The following is an 11,267-nucleotide window of genomic DNA, read 5'->3' as shown; positions in this document are numbered from 1 at the left end:
TATATGAATTATATAGCATTATTTAGTATATACTAGATGCTTGATCCATTACTACAACGATATATTCAACAAATGGAGGCATGGTAACATTTTTAGGCCGCTCGGTGTGTGCAACGGCTTATGCCGTTATTGTGACATGGCACCGTAAAACGCCGGTATAACGCCCGGAACACCGTCCCAGTCTTACGTTATTAGGTGTTATGTTAGTGTGCATTTTCGTGGCAATATGAGGCAACGTCGAGAATTGGCTGGCATTGGGTGCGTATTACTCAAGCTACAAAAAAAAATTAAAAAACAATGGGTGTTATAACATATTATTTCGTATTGTTTATTTTTACAGTTGTTGTTATAACACCGTATATGATTATGATAGTGAGATGACAATTTTTAGATGTGACAACATGTAATAATATGTTGCACACAAAACACCCTTAGTTTTGCATTTATTTTTAGTTATACGCCATGATATTTTATTTAGAATTGATTTTATAACCACAAAATTAAAATCAAAAGATATGAATTTTGATGACATTAAAAAAATTTAGAAGAATTGAATGTCTTTGTATAATTATAAGAAAAATGTGCTTGACTAACCTATTAATGAAACTAGAAAAATATCACATAACATTAGAGTTGAACTTCTTAAACATATTTCTTATAAAAAAAAACATTTTGATAATGTTCCAAATATTGAAAGAGAAAAGTATTATTTTAAAGAAAAATTTAAAATAAATTATTTTATTATTTTTATGGATATGGCTCTTACTCAATTGAAAAAAAAAAAAGATTTGAACAAATGAAATATTTTGAATCTATTTTGGATTTACTTTTGATGATTCAAACTTAAAATCCTTAGGTCATGATGGATTAAAAAAATGTTGTATAAAACTTGAAACTATTTGACAAATGGTGATGAACTTGATATTGATAGAAAAGATTTATATATAAAATTAAATTTTTGTAGATAAAATATCACACCATGCTAACAAATGTGAACGTCCACGGACAACTATTTGAAATAGAACATATTTTCCAATGTGTTGATAACATAAGATTTATTTGACGGTAGCAGTTACAAATGCATCGACATAAAAAAATTGAAATTAAAGTTATTGAAATCATACATTTGAAATATCATGACTCAAGAAAGCTTAAATAGATTAGCAATTTAGGATATCGAATATGACTTTCTATTATTCTGTAGAGTCTTGATTATCTATTATAATAAATGAAAGTTTTTGTCATGTGTTATATTCTCATTCAATTTGCTAAATGTTATGATTATTTTTAATTAATTTCTTTTCCACATGCCATTTTATGGTTTTCCTATTTTAATAAATTACACATAATATTTTAATATAACAATTATAATAAATGTTGTAATAAATGAATATCAATTTTATTAATGGATTTACTTTCTTATTTCAAAATTCTCAAATTAAAACTCATTAGTTTTTTTTGTTATTTATTTAAATTTAAAAGATACAAATAAAAAATTCAATTTTAATAACTTATTATTTTTCTTATTTTCTTATAAATCCAAAGTTCTTAAATATTTAGACCTTTATATTTAATTTTTTTTAATTAACCCATTCATTACATGGATATTACATATAGTCATAAAATAAAAGATGCTTTTACTTAAAAAAAAAATATACAAAGGAATCTTAAATGAATTTTTTTATGTTTTGGTTTGTATATTCTTAATTTAGTTTAACTATAACATTTATAGAAGTTTTTGCTACATAAATTCTTTTATATATAAGGGCATTCATTTCATTTAATATTTTGCACTCAGCTTTGAAAAGTCAAATTTCCTATCTATTATAATAAATGAAGTTTTTTGTCACATATCATATTTTCATTCAATTTGATAAATGTTATTTTATGGTTATTTTGAGTTAATTTGTTTGCACATGCATTTTATAGGTTTGCCTATTTTAATAAATTACACATAATAATTTAATGTAATAATTATAATAAATATAGTAATTAATGAATATCAATTTCATTAATTGATTTATCTTTTTAATTTAAAATTCTCAAATTAAAACCCATTAGTTTATTTTGTTTATTTAATTAAATTAAAAAGATACAAAAAATCATTTTTAATAACTCATTATTTTTCTTATTTTCTTATAAATCCAAGTTTCTTAAATATTTAGATATTCATATTTAATTTTTTTTAATTAACCTATATATTATATGGGTATTACACCTAGTCATAAAATAAAAGATGCTTTTACTTAAAAAAAGTATACATAGAAATCTTAAATGATTTTCTGAATGTTTTGTCTGTATAACCTTCTTAATTTAATCTGACTATAACATTTATAAAAGTCTTTGCTACAAAAATTCTTTTATATATAAGGGCATTCATTTCATTTAATATTTTGCACTCAGCTTTGAATGTCAAATTAGGGCCCGTATTAAATTTACAGGAAAATTTCCTGCCCATGATATTTTCTTAATTTTCTGACGCTTAATTTTCCAACCAAAACATGTATCTATGTAACATGTTTTCTACGGATTTCCAATTAAATTCCTTTTGTTGACATAGTATTTACTATTTATTTACAGTTTTTCCGACCCAATGTACCCCAACCACAACTTTTGCTCAAATATCCGACAAAAACTCTTTGTGATAGGTTATAGTGACACTTAAATACAATCAAAATGTAATGTTGTTTCCCTTATGAGCCTCGGCCAAGGGAGCTGAAAATCCCAATGTTTTAAACATTTATTGACTTTCTCGAATATTATTACACACCTTCGCATCAAGAAAATAATTCCCTTAATTTTAATCAACTGTTATTAGACAGCATGACTAAAAAATGTCATTTTCAGTGATAGGACTAATGAAATGGGAAAAAACTGTTGAGAATAGACGCAGTATATTCTTGATACAACTGATAGAGCAATAATTAAATGAAATCTAAAGGATACGACACAAACTGAACTAGGACTTCAATTTATAAAAATATTGTTTTCAACATATGAATCCGCCATCATTGACCATAAACACTGATCATCTGTCATCATCAAATCCTGGTAAGAATATTGAGAGCTGAACTCGTTGACAAAATTTAAAGGTGACAACAAGTTATAATTTCTTGATGGTGTAGTGGCATCAATGTCTGTTAGAAATGGCTCACTCCAGAAATTATCGACCAGTTCGTCATCATTGAATGTTAGTGGTGTAAAGTCACTAAAAACTGCACAATCTGAGTCACTCAACTGACACGATGATATTTCTGTGACTGAAGAATATGATAGTGATTCAGATGATTCTCCAGCCAATAAAGTTGTTCGGGCTTCCGGTTGATGTTTTAGATCTGTTTTGTTAACAGGTTTTCGTTTAGAGCTAGCCTGATCGTATTCTAGGGTTCCTAAGTGTTCATTTGAAGACTCAGTGTGTTCATTCTGAGTTCTCTTCTTCAAATGTGTGTTCCAACGATTTTTTATTTCATTGTCGCTTCTTCCTGGTAATTTTGCAGCTATTGTTGACCATCTGTGTATATATGAAAGATTAAAAACAACTTAGAAACACCAATGCGAAATGCTGCTAAATAACTTTGTTTAAGTTATATACTTGTACTTACTTGTTTCCAAGCTTGTTATGTAAATCAATAACCAGATCGTCTTCTTCCTTTGTAAAATTTCCGTGTTTAATGTTTGGGCGGAGATAGTTCATCCACCTTAACCTGCAACTTTTACCACTTCTAGACAGACCTTAACAAAAGAAATTAAAGACAATAAGAAAGTGTCCAAATCCATACAATAAAAATTGATGACCTTGAATTAAAGGGACTCTAAATAGTTAATTATACCAATAAACTTGGGAAGTAAAGCCCAGTTCCAATGGCCATATCTGTGGATGTAAGCTCTTAGCTTGTTGTCTTCATCTTCACTCCATGCACCTTTCTTCAACCCATTGTTGTCGTAACATGATGACTTCACCATCTTTCTACTTTCCAACTCTATCTAGATCTATATATCTAAGATAGTTAACTAAAATAAAAATTAACTTGTTCCACTCGAACTATATAACCGTTAGGCCTTGCAAGTGACAACATGCTGAAATAGAAATAACCGAAGTACTCACGAAAGTTCCTTTTATTTATTTAAATGATGTAAGCACTCCAAACGTCATCAGCTTGGTAAAATATTTTAGGATCCTTTTATGGAAGAACAATATGGTAACATGGAATGCATTAATTACTCGGTCAATGCTACTATTTAAAATAATGAGTCCATATATATATATATATATATATATATATATATATATATATATATATATATATATATATATATATATATATATATATATATATATATATATATATATAGTGTTATGTTATTTTGTTTTTACTATCTATTGTGTTCATATATGATTGATTCTAGACCAATCATTTTAGTTATTTTAAAAAAATAATTAATGCATATTAAATGTTGAAGATATAATGGGTATTAATTACATCTTCAGCATTTAATATGCATTAATTTTTTTATTAAAATAACTAAAATGATTTGAATCTATATATGCGTGTGTGTGTATATATATATATATATATATATATATATATATATATATATATACGGTTAACATATGAGAGCATAATATTTTGTGAGACATGGGGACCTATTTATGTCCCTTGATCAAAAACAATCTAAGGCTGAGATCAAAACATACAATCTGATAAGAGGTGGTGGCAATTTTAAAAATTTATCAAAGTTTAGGATTAATTCAATGACACGGAGGGGTAAAATAGGAATTGTGTACTCTAATGGATGATATCTGATCAATTCACGTTCAGAAGTTTGTTCATCATTCTCGCCAAAATTTTCTCAATCCAAATTTCGTCTCAATCTTATTCCTAGCCTCTTCCAGAAAAAAAAATTCATTTATTTACTTATCAAAAGGTGTAATTAGATGGAATAATCCTGAAAAATCAGTCGATAAAACCCTAGCTTCTTGTTCGATCGGAAGGTATCAAAAACCCTAGAAATTGCAATAATCAAAAAGATTTCAAGCTCCGATACACCAATTTGAAGGTTTTTTTTCTAATCGAGCATCAATCGTGGCTCGTTCTGCTAAAATTGATTCTAATTCTAGCTCTGGTTTGTGTGATGATTCTTCAAAAGTAGTTGATTCTCAATCAAAGGCTTCAGAGTTAAGTTTTTATACAAAAAACTTCAACTGCTACTTCTTGTGATTCTTAGTTGAGGTAGGATTCTTCTCATCAGGTAATAAAAGATTCAGTTGACTCATCTTTGGCTGTTAACAATTTCAATGTTAATAAATCTACAATCCAAGCTATGTTATTTATTCATAAATGAAGTTATTCACAATGTCTGTAGAGATATTCTTGGAATTTGAATTATAATTTCTTAGTTTGTTTGGTTTATCTTATTAGTTTCATACTTCTAGTGTCAGTTAGGTGTTTGGTAAAATAAGTTATCACCCGCTAGGTGTTCGACATAATGCACTATGTAATGATTTCATATTTTCTGCAAGAAAATTGTGAATGAAAATGATAGAATGTTGTAGATGCAAACATAACTTGCCTCCTAAATTGATTTTAGATGTTATTTTGTTTGAGTAATTGGATTATCTAGTAAATATTTAGAGAAATATTTTTTGATAATTTGATATTCTAAGTATTCTAGTTTGATAAGTAATATAGTACTTCTTAATTTGAATCAGATGTTACTTTGTTTGATAAGTTAGAAAATATTAGTTAAATAGTCTTTGGTAACTTAATATTCTAGGTATTCTGATTTGTAAAGTTAGATGTTACTTCATAAATTTGATTTAAGATGTTATTTTATTGATTAACCAGATGTTACTCTTACTTTGATAAGTTGAAACTAAAATACATTTTGAGAATTTGTTATTCTATCCTGACATAATTGAATTCATCTCTTTATGTTTTAGTTCGATAATATTTGATTCAGATTTAGATTCTACATAATGTAGATTCTAAATCATATATTGTAATATGCTTTAGGAAGTTTTTAAACAATTTGTTCTAATTTAGGAATTATTTTTCTGAAATCTATATTGTAGCTATGGTTAGTGTTTAATCTAGATTCATTATAGCTTGGGCTAGAAATGAACTTCTTTATTGTAGTTTCGGTTAAATATTTTTGAAATTATTTACTATAGCTAGGATTAGTGTTTGATACATATTGAAAGCTAATGAAATTTATTCTGATGTGTTCTTAATGCGACAGATGGGAATTTATTCTGGAACAGTAAGTGAAAATGTAAAATATTGACTTGGGTAAAGAAGGTTTTTTGCAGAATAAGAAGCATACAAAATAGTTATGCATTGACCAATCAGATTCCAATTCCATAAGAAAGTAACTGACGAAGCAAAGGAATATGGATTGGTTGATAAGGATGGTCATTAAAAATGATGAGGGAATGCATCGATGTAAGAAACATATTGGAAGGACGTGAATAATTTTTTTGGAATATTTGAAAGTCTTTGATTATGAATGACATGGTAGTGGTTTGTTCGTTTGAATATTGGTTATCTTTTTTTAGTTTTGAACAATAAGTATGGTTGTTTCAATGGCCAGTGAATGTTTCACGAAATAATAGTCATGGTTAAAAATAGTTATGCTTTGACCAATCTGAAATATCATGCTTTTATGATAAAATGTTCATTTTTTGTTGTAATTCATGTACAATATTCTAATAGAGTAATGTTATAGGTTTTCTCCACTTTTATAATTTTCTATTAGAATAATGTTGAATGTTGTTTTTTTATAGATTTATATGTAATCACCTTTTTACAATAATATTTTAGAATTTGTAGGTATATGTGATGTTAATAAAACTTACTTACTGTGTATATGAGGAATATTATAATAGAATAATTTTATAGGTTGTATGTTTATATATAATAATTCTATTTGAATAATGTTTTATGTTTTAGAATATTAGAATATTACATATACTATATTTTTATGAATATTGAAATATTAGAATATTCACTAGAGAAAAGTGGTCTCATGGTCTTACGGTCTCAAAAAAATTGACATTTAGAACATTCTATTAGAATAGTGTTATATTTTGTTGGTTTTTATAGATTTATATGTAATTACCTTTTTACAAAAAAAAAATATAATTTATAGATATATGTATTGTTAATAAGACTTATATACTATTTATATTGTAACATCCCGAAACTCACGTAAGCGTTATAACCCTTCTATTTCTGCAAGTTATCAAGATAAGTCCCTTAAATTGAATATTGGACTTATGAGTATGCTGGGCGTAATGAGGCGTATTCCGCGCGTACTCGCACGCTTATTTTGGACGCGGAATCGCCTGGGTACGCTGGGCATACCCAGGGTTACGTCGGGCGTAATGTGCCCAGATGCAAACCCTAAATATTTGCTTGTGCACTATAAAAGGAACGTTAAGTCCTTTACCCAGCACCATACCTCAGTGAGAGAACCCTAAGAGAGCAGAAAACCCGTTTTGAGCTTTTGTGTGTGTTCTTAAGCTTGAAGGTGCCTTTTTAAGGTGAAGAAGGAGAAGAGGAAGCCATTGTTGGAGCTAGAAGTTGGAGAGAAAGAGTAGATCCGAGTTCTATAGGGGTTGGAGCTCATTTTTGAGGTAAAAAACTCAAAGCTTTCCTTGCATTTCATGATCATTGCTTTATGGACCCATTTTTAGGGTTCTTTATTCAAAGGTGGAGACTTTTTGTGCAAAGGGTCTCCATAAGCTTAGATTTTTCCTTTCCCAGTGTATTATGCGATGAGGGTTCATAAAAATCCAATCTTGGTCGTGGATATTGAGTTATGCATGAGTTATGGACTTAACATGGGAAGAGGAAAGGTGTTTTGAGTGATGGGTGACCTTTACAGCCATGCAAAGGCTTAAAGGTTTCAACTTTATGGAGTAAGTAACCCTTGAGAAGTCAGATCTGGAATATGAGTTCATGTCTTAACCGTTTAAGACCAAAATCCATAAATTAGCTGTACTGGGACTTACGTTGGGCATAATCCCAATACGTGCAGCGTAAGGGGTCGCGCACCCCGATTCTGTGAAGGCACCGGGTACGCCCAGCGTACATGTTTGGTATGCACAGCGTAACCCAGAGGGTTGACTTTTGTTGACTTTTAGGGTTTGGTCAACTTTAGGGTATTTGAGCCATGAGAGGGGTAAAATGGTCTTTTACCCTTCTGAGAATGATAGGAAAGGAAAGAGTCTAGCCTTAGGGAAATGTATTAATGAGAACTGTTTGTTATGATTAGGCAGAGGCTAGATCATATCTCACAGAGTCCGAGATTTTTGAGTTACCGAGGTACCCGAGGTGAGTCTTCTCACTATACTGTACCCGGAAAGGTACCTATGTGTGACCGGAAGGTCTTGTATGCTATGAGATGCATGTATTGTATGTTATGCATTGCATGTTCTGTATGCGCTATGTATGTGATATGAATGCTATGTATGATATGTGCCAGAAGGCATTATGACGTGGACCGGAAGGTCAGTGAGTCATGGACCGAAAGGTCGATATGAGTAGGACCGGAAGGTCTTCTGGGACTGGGACGGAAGTCCCCTGAGACACATGGATCGGAAGGTCGTGTAGAGTATGGCCTGGAAAGGCGTATGTGTGTAAGTGGTATTTTGGGGAACTCAGTAAGCATTTATGCTTACAGTTGTTGTGTTATGTGTTTCAGGTACTAGCGAGGACCATGGAAAGGCGCCGGCGTGATCCGTACACACACTCAGGATATTTTATTTGTGATCTTGGGATATGTATTATTTTGATAACTACTATGGAACATATGTTTTGTGAATGTTTAAATATAAATTTGGTTGTTGAAAAATGAAAAATTGTTTTGAAAATTTACGTCATTACTAGTTGGTTTCAGAGCCTTGGTTTGAGGGACTCGGATGCACCTTCGGGCGTATCTGAACTCAAACTGAGGGTTTGAGAAAATTTTCAAACAATAAAACTAATTTTTCTAAAAGAGCAAGAGGTTTTGAGACAACCAGAGCGGAGCAGCGTGTACGGTCAACCAGCGCCCGAACGGTGAATCCCTAAAATACCCTTACGTTATGTGTTATGAGATATGATATGTTATGTTATGCATGCTAGAGTTGGCTAGGTATTCATATTAGGACTGGAGTGGCCTGATTTTGTGATGCCTTAGCCTAGGAAGGATTGTGCTACTATGTGATGCTTGAGAGCGAGTAGGTAGCAGTGAGGGGCTGATACGAGGTCTACCGAAGGGTAGCTTATGCCAGTGAGATATAGAGTACTTGTGATCTGGGATCCAAGGAGGAGGACTTAGGGTGAATACAGTTGCGGTGTAGACGGTAGTATAAGTGCCCGTACTACCGAAGACACCGGAGCAGTGCACACTCTAAGTAAGAATCCTTTGGGTACTAAGGAACAAGTAGGGTCGAGTTATCGACTGCGAGCATGCTCGAGTGAGTGTTTGATATTATTATGTTATATTTCAGAGACATCATGGTTGGGACACGCCACAGACCTGAGGTGAGCAGTGTGAGTGACGAGGAGCTTCGTCAGATGATCCATGATGAGGTGGCGGCGGCGATCAGGGCCGAGCTTCCGGAGATGTTTGGGTCTATTAAGACCACACTGATTGAGACTTTCGATGAGCGGTAAGCCGCAGTGACTGAGGCTGCTGCTGCTGCAGCCACCGCAGTTGTGGCTCCTGCCAGGCCTCAGGGAGGTGACTCGTTGTTGTTTTCGGAGTTCAGCAACACGAAGCCACCTGAGTTTGATGGGACGTAGGATCCGATCGCTACGATGAGATGGATTGCTGATATTAGGGGATGCTTCTATACGTGTTCATGTCCAGAGCATCTGAGGGTTCGGATCGCATTGAACCAGCTTCGCTTGGGAGCGAAGGACCGGTGGAATTTTGTAAAGGAAAGCTTTACAGTTGTAGGGATTTCGGAGGTGACCTGGGAGAGGTTCACCACCATGTTCAGAGATGAGTATGTTCCCCCGGTGGAGAGGGAATGGTTGGTTCAGGAGTTCTTGACCCTCAAGCAGGGTACTGATTTGATCACTGTGATTACGAGGAAGTTTCATGAGAGGGCGATGTTCTGCCCCAAGCAGGTGTCTACTGAGCAGGCACGTATGAGCCGGTATTTGAGCGTTCTGAGGAGAGACATTTGGGAGTTCGTGTCGAACTCGACGTACCGGATATTTGCTGAGCTCCAGGAAAATGCCCGGAAGAGGGAGATTGAGTTAAAGACTCAGGCCAGGGATGAGGTCGAGTCTTAGAGGATGGATCGACGACTAGCTCAGTCTCAGCCGGCATCCAAGCTGACCAAGTCCGTTGATTCGAGGACTGGAGGCCAAAAGGGCCGCACTTGTCGGAAGTGCAGCAAGGTACATGAGGGGTCTGTCGATCGGGTGCTTGCTACAAATGTGGCAAGGAGGGGCATATCGCCAAGGATTTCCCCAAGGGATTTATGGTTTGATTTCATTGCAACCAGACTGGCCATCGGAAGGCCGAGTGTCTGCAGTTGCATCAGGGGTCAGCACAGGGATATGCGCCTGCTGATAGGGTTACCGAGGTTCGGCCAGTGAAGGCCGAGGCACCGAAGGATTGTGGGAGAGCTTTCCAGTTGACAACAGAGGAGGTCCACGCAGCGCCCGATGTTGTGGCTGGTATGTATTCTTTATTTATTTTTGAGTTGAGATATTGTGCTTATATGATGCTATGCGTAGGTACTTTTCTTGTGAGTTATGTACCTGCTTTGGTGTTATTTGACTCGGGTGCGAGTCGTTCATTTGTTTCCATGGAATTTAGTCAGCACATTAGTATCCGATGAGAGGCGTTGAGTCAACCTCTGCGAGTTTCTATAGCTGACGAGCGAGTGGTGTATGCTACGGATGTGATTTGAGGATGTATTCTTGAGATCTTTGGTGTAGAGTTCCCGATAGATCTGGTCCCGATTGCGATGGGGGACGTATGTGTTATAGTGGGCATGGATTAGTTGAGCCAATTTGGAGCTGTTATAGACTGCGAGCGTTAGTTGGTGACGATACGAGACCCTAGTGGGGGAGTACTTACGGTGTACGGCGAGGGAACCCGATGTGGGTCAGCGTTTTGTTCGGCTGCCAGGGCGAGACAGAGTTTGCAGCAGGGCTGCAGCGGGTTCGTAGCCTATGTGATGGACACGCGAGTGGCCGCTGGGAGGCCATGTTCGATTGATGAGGTTCTGATAGTGTGCAAGTTCCCGGATGTTTTTCCCG

General features: G+C 34.0%; 1 protein-coding gene across 1 annotated transcript; it reads right to left on the bottom strand.

Moving 5' to 3' along the window:
• Window positions 1-2,845: 2,845 nt before the first annotated feature.
• Window positions 2,846-3,997, bottom strand: LOC145094433 (uncharacterized). The gene is made up of 3 exons (XM_079032635.1): window positions 3,831-3,997; window positions 3,603-3,732; window positions 2,846-3,511 (listed from the first exon to the last, which is right to left on the bottom strand). Exons 1-3 carry the CDS (start codon window positions 3,961-3,963, stop codon window positions 2,968-2,970), a joined length of 807 nt encoding a protein of 268 aa, XP_078888761.1. The 5' UTR covers window positions 3,964-3,997; the 3' UTR covers window positions 2,846-2,967.
• Window positions 3,998-11,267: the final 7,270 nt, after the last annotated feature.

This window comes from Lactuca serriola, chromosome 3, assembly GCF_051521515.1.
Source record: "Lactuca serriola cultivar US96UC23 chromosome 3, Lser_US96UC23_V15, whole genome shotgun sequence".
In the NCBI taxonomy this organism is placed as follows: Eukaryota; Viridiplantae; Streptophyta; class Magnoliopsida; order Asterales; family Asteraceae; genus Lactuca; species Lactuca serriola.
The sequence above is the reverse complement of the archived record's forward strand: the minus strand, read 5'-3'. Positions and strand labels throughout refer to the sequence as shown.

Excerpts from the sequence above, each read along its gene's own strand:
- LOC145094433 (XM_079032635.1), bottom strand. The coding sequence starts at position 3,963 with ATGGTGAAGTCATCATGTTACGACAACAATGGGTTGAAGAAAGGTGCA. Across the intron at positions 3,733-3,830 it reads TTTACTTCCCAAGTTTATTG|GTCTGTCTAGAAGTGGTAAA; the intron begins GTATAATTAACT and ends TCTTTTGTTAAG. Across the intron at positions 3,512-3,602 it reads CATAACAAGCTTGGAAACAA|ATGGTCAACAATAGCTGCAA; the intron begins GTAAGTACAAGT and ends ATATATACACAG.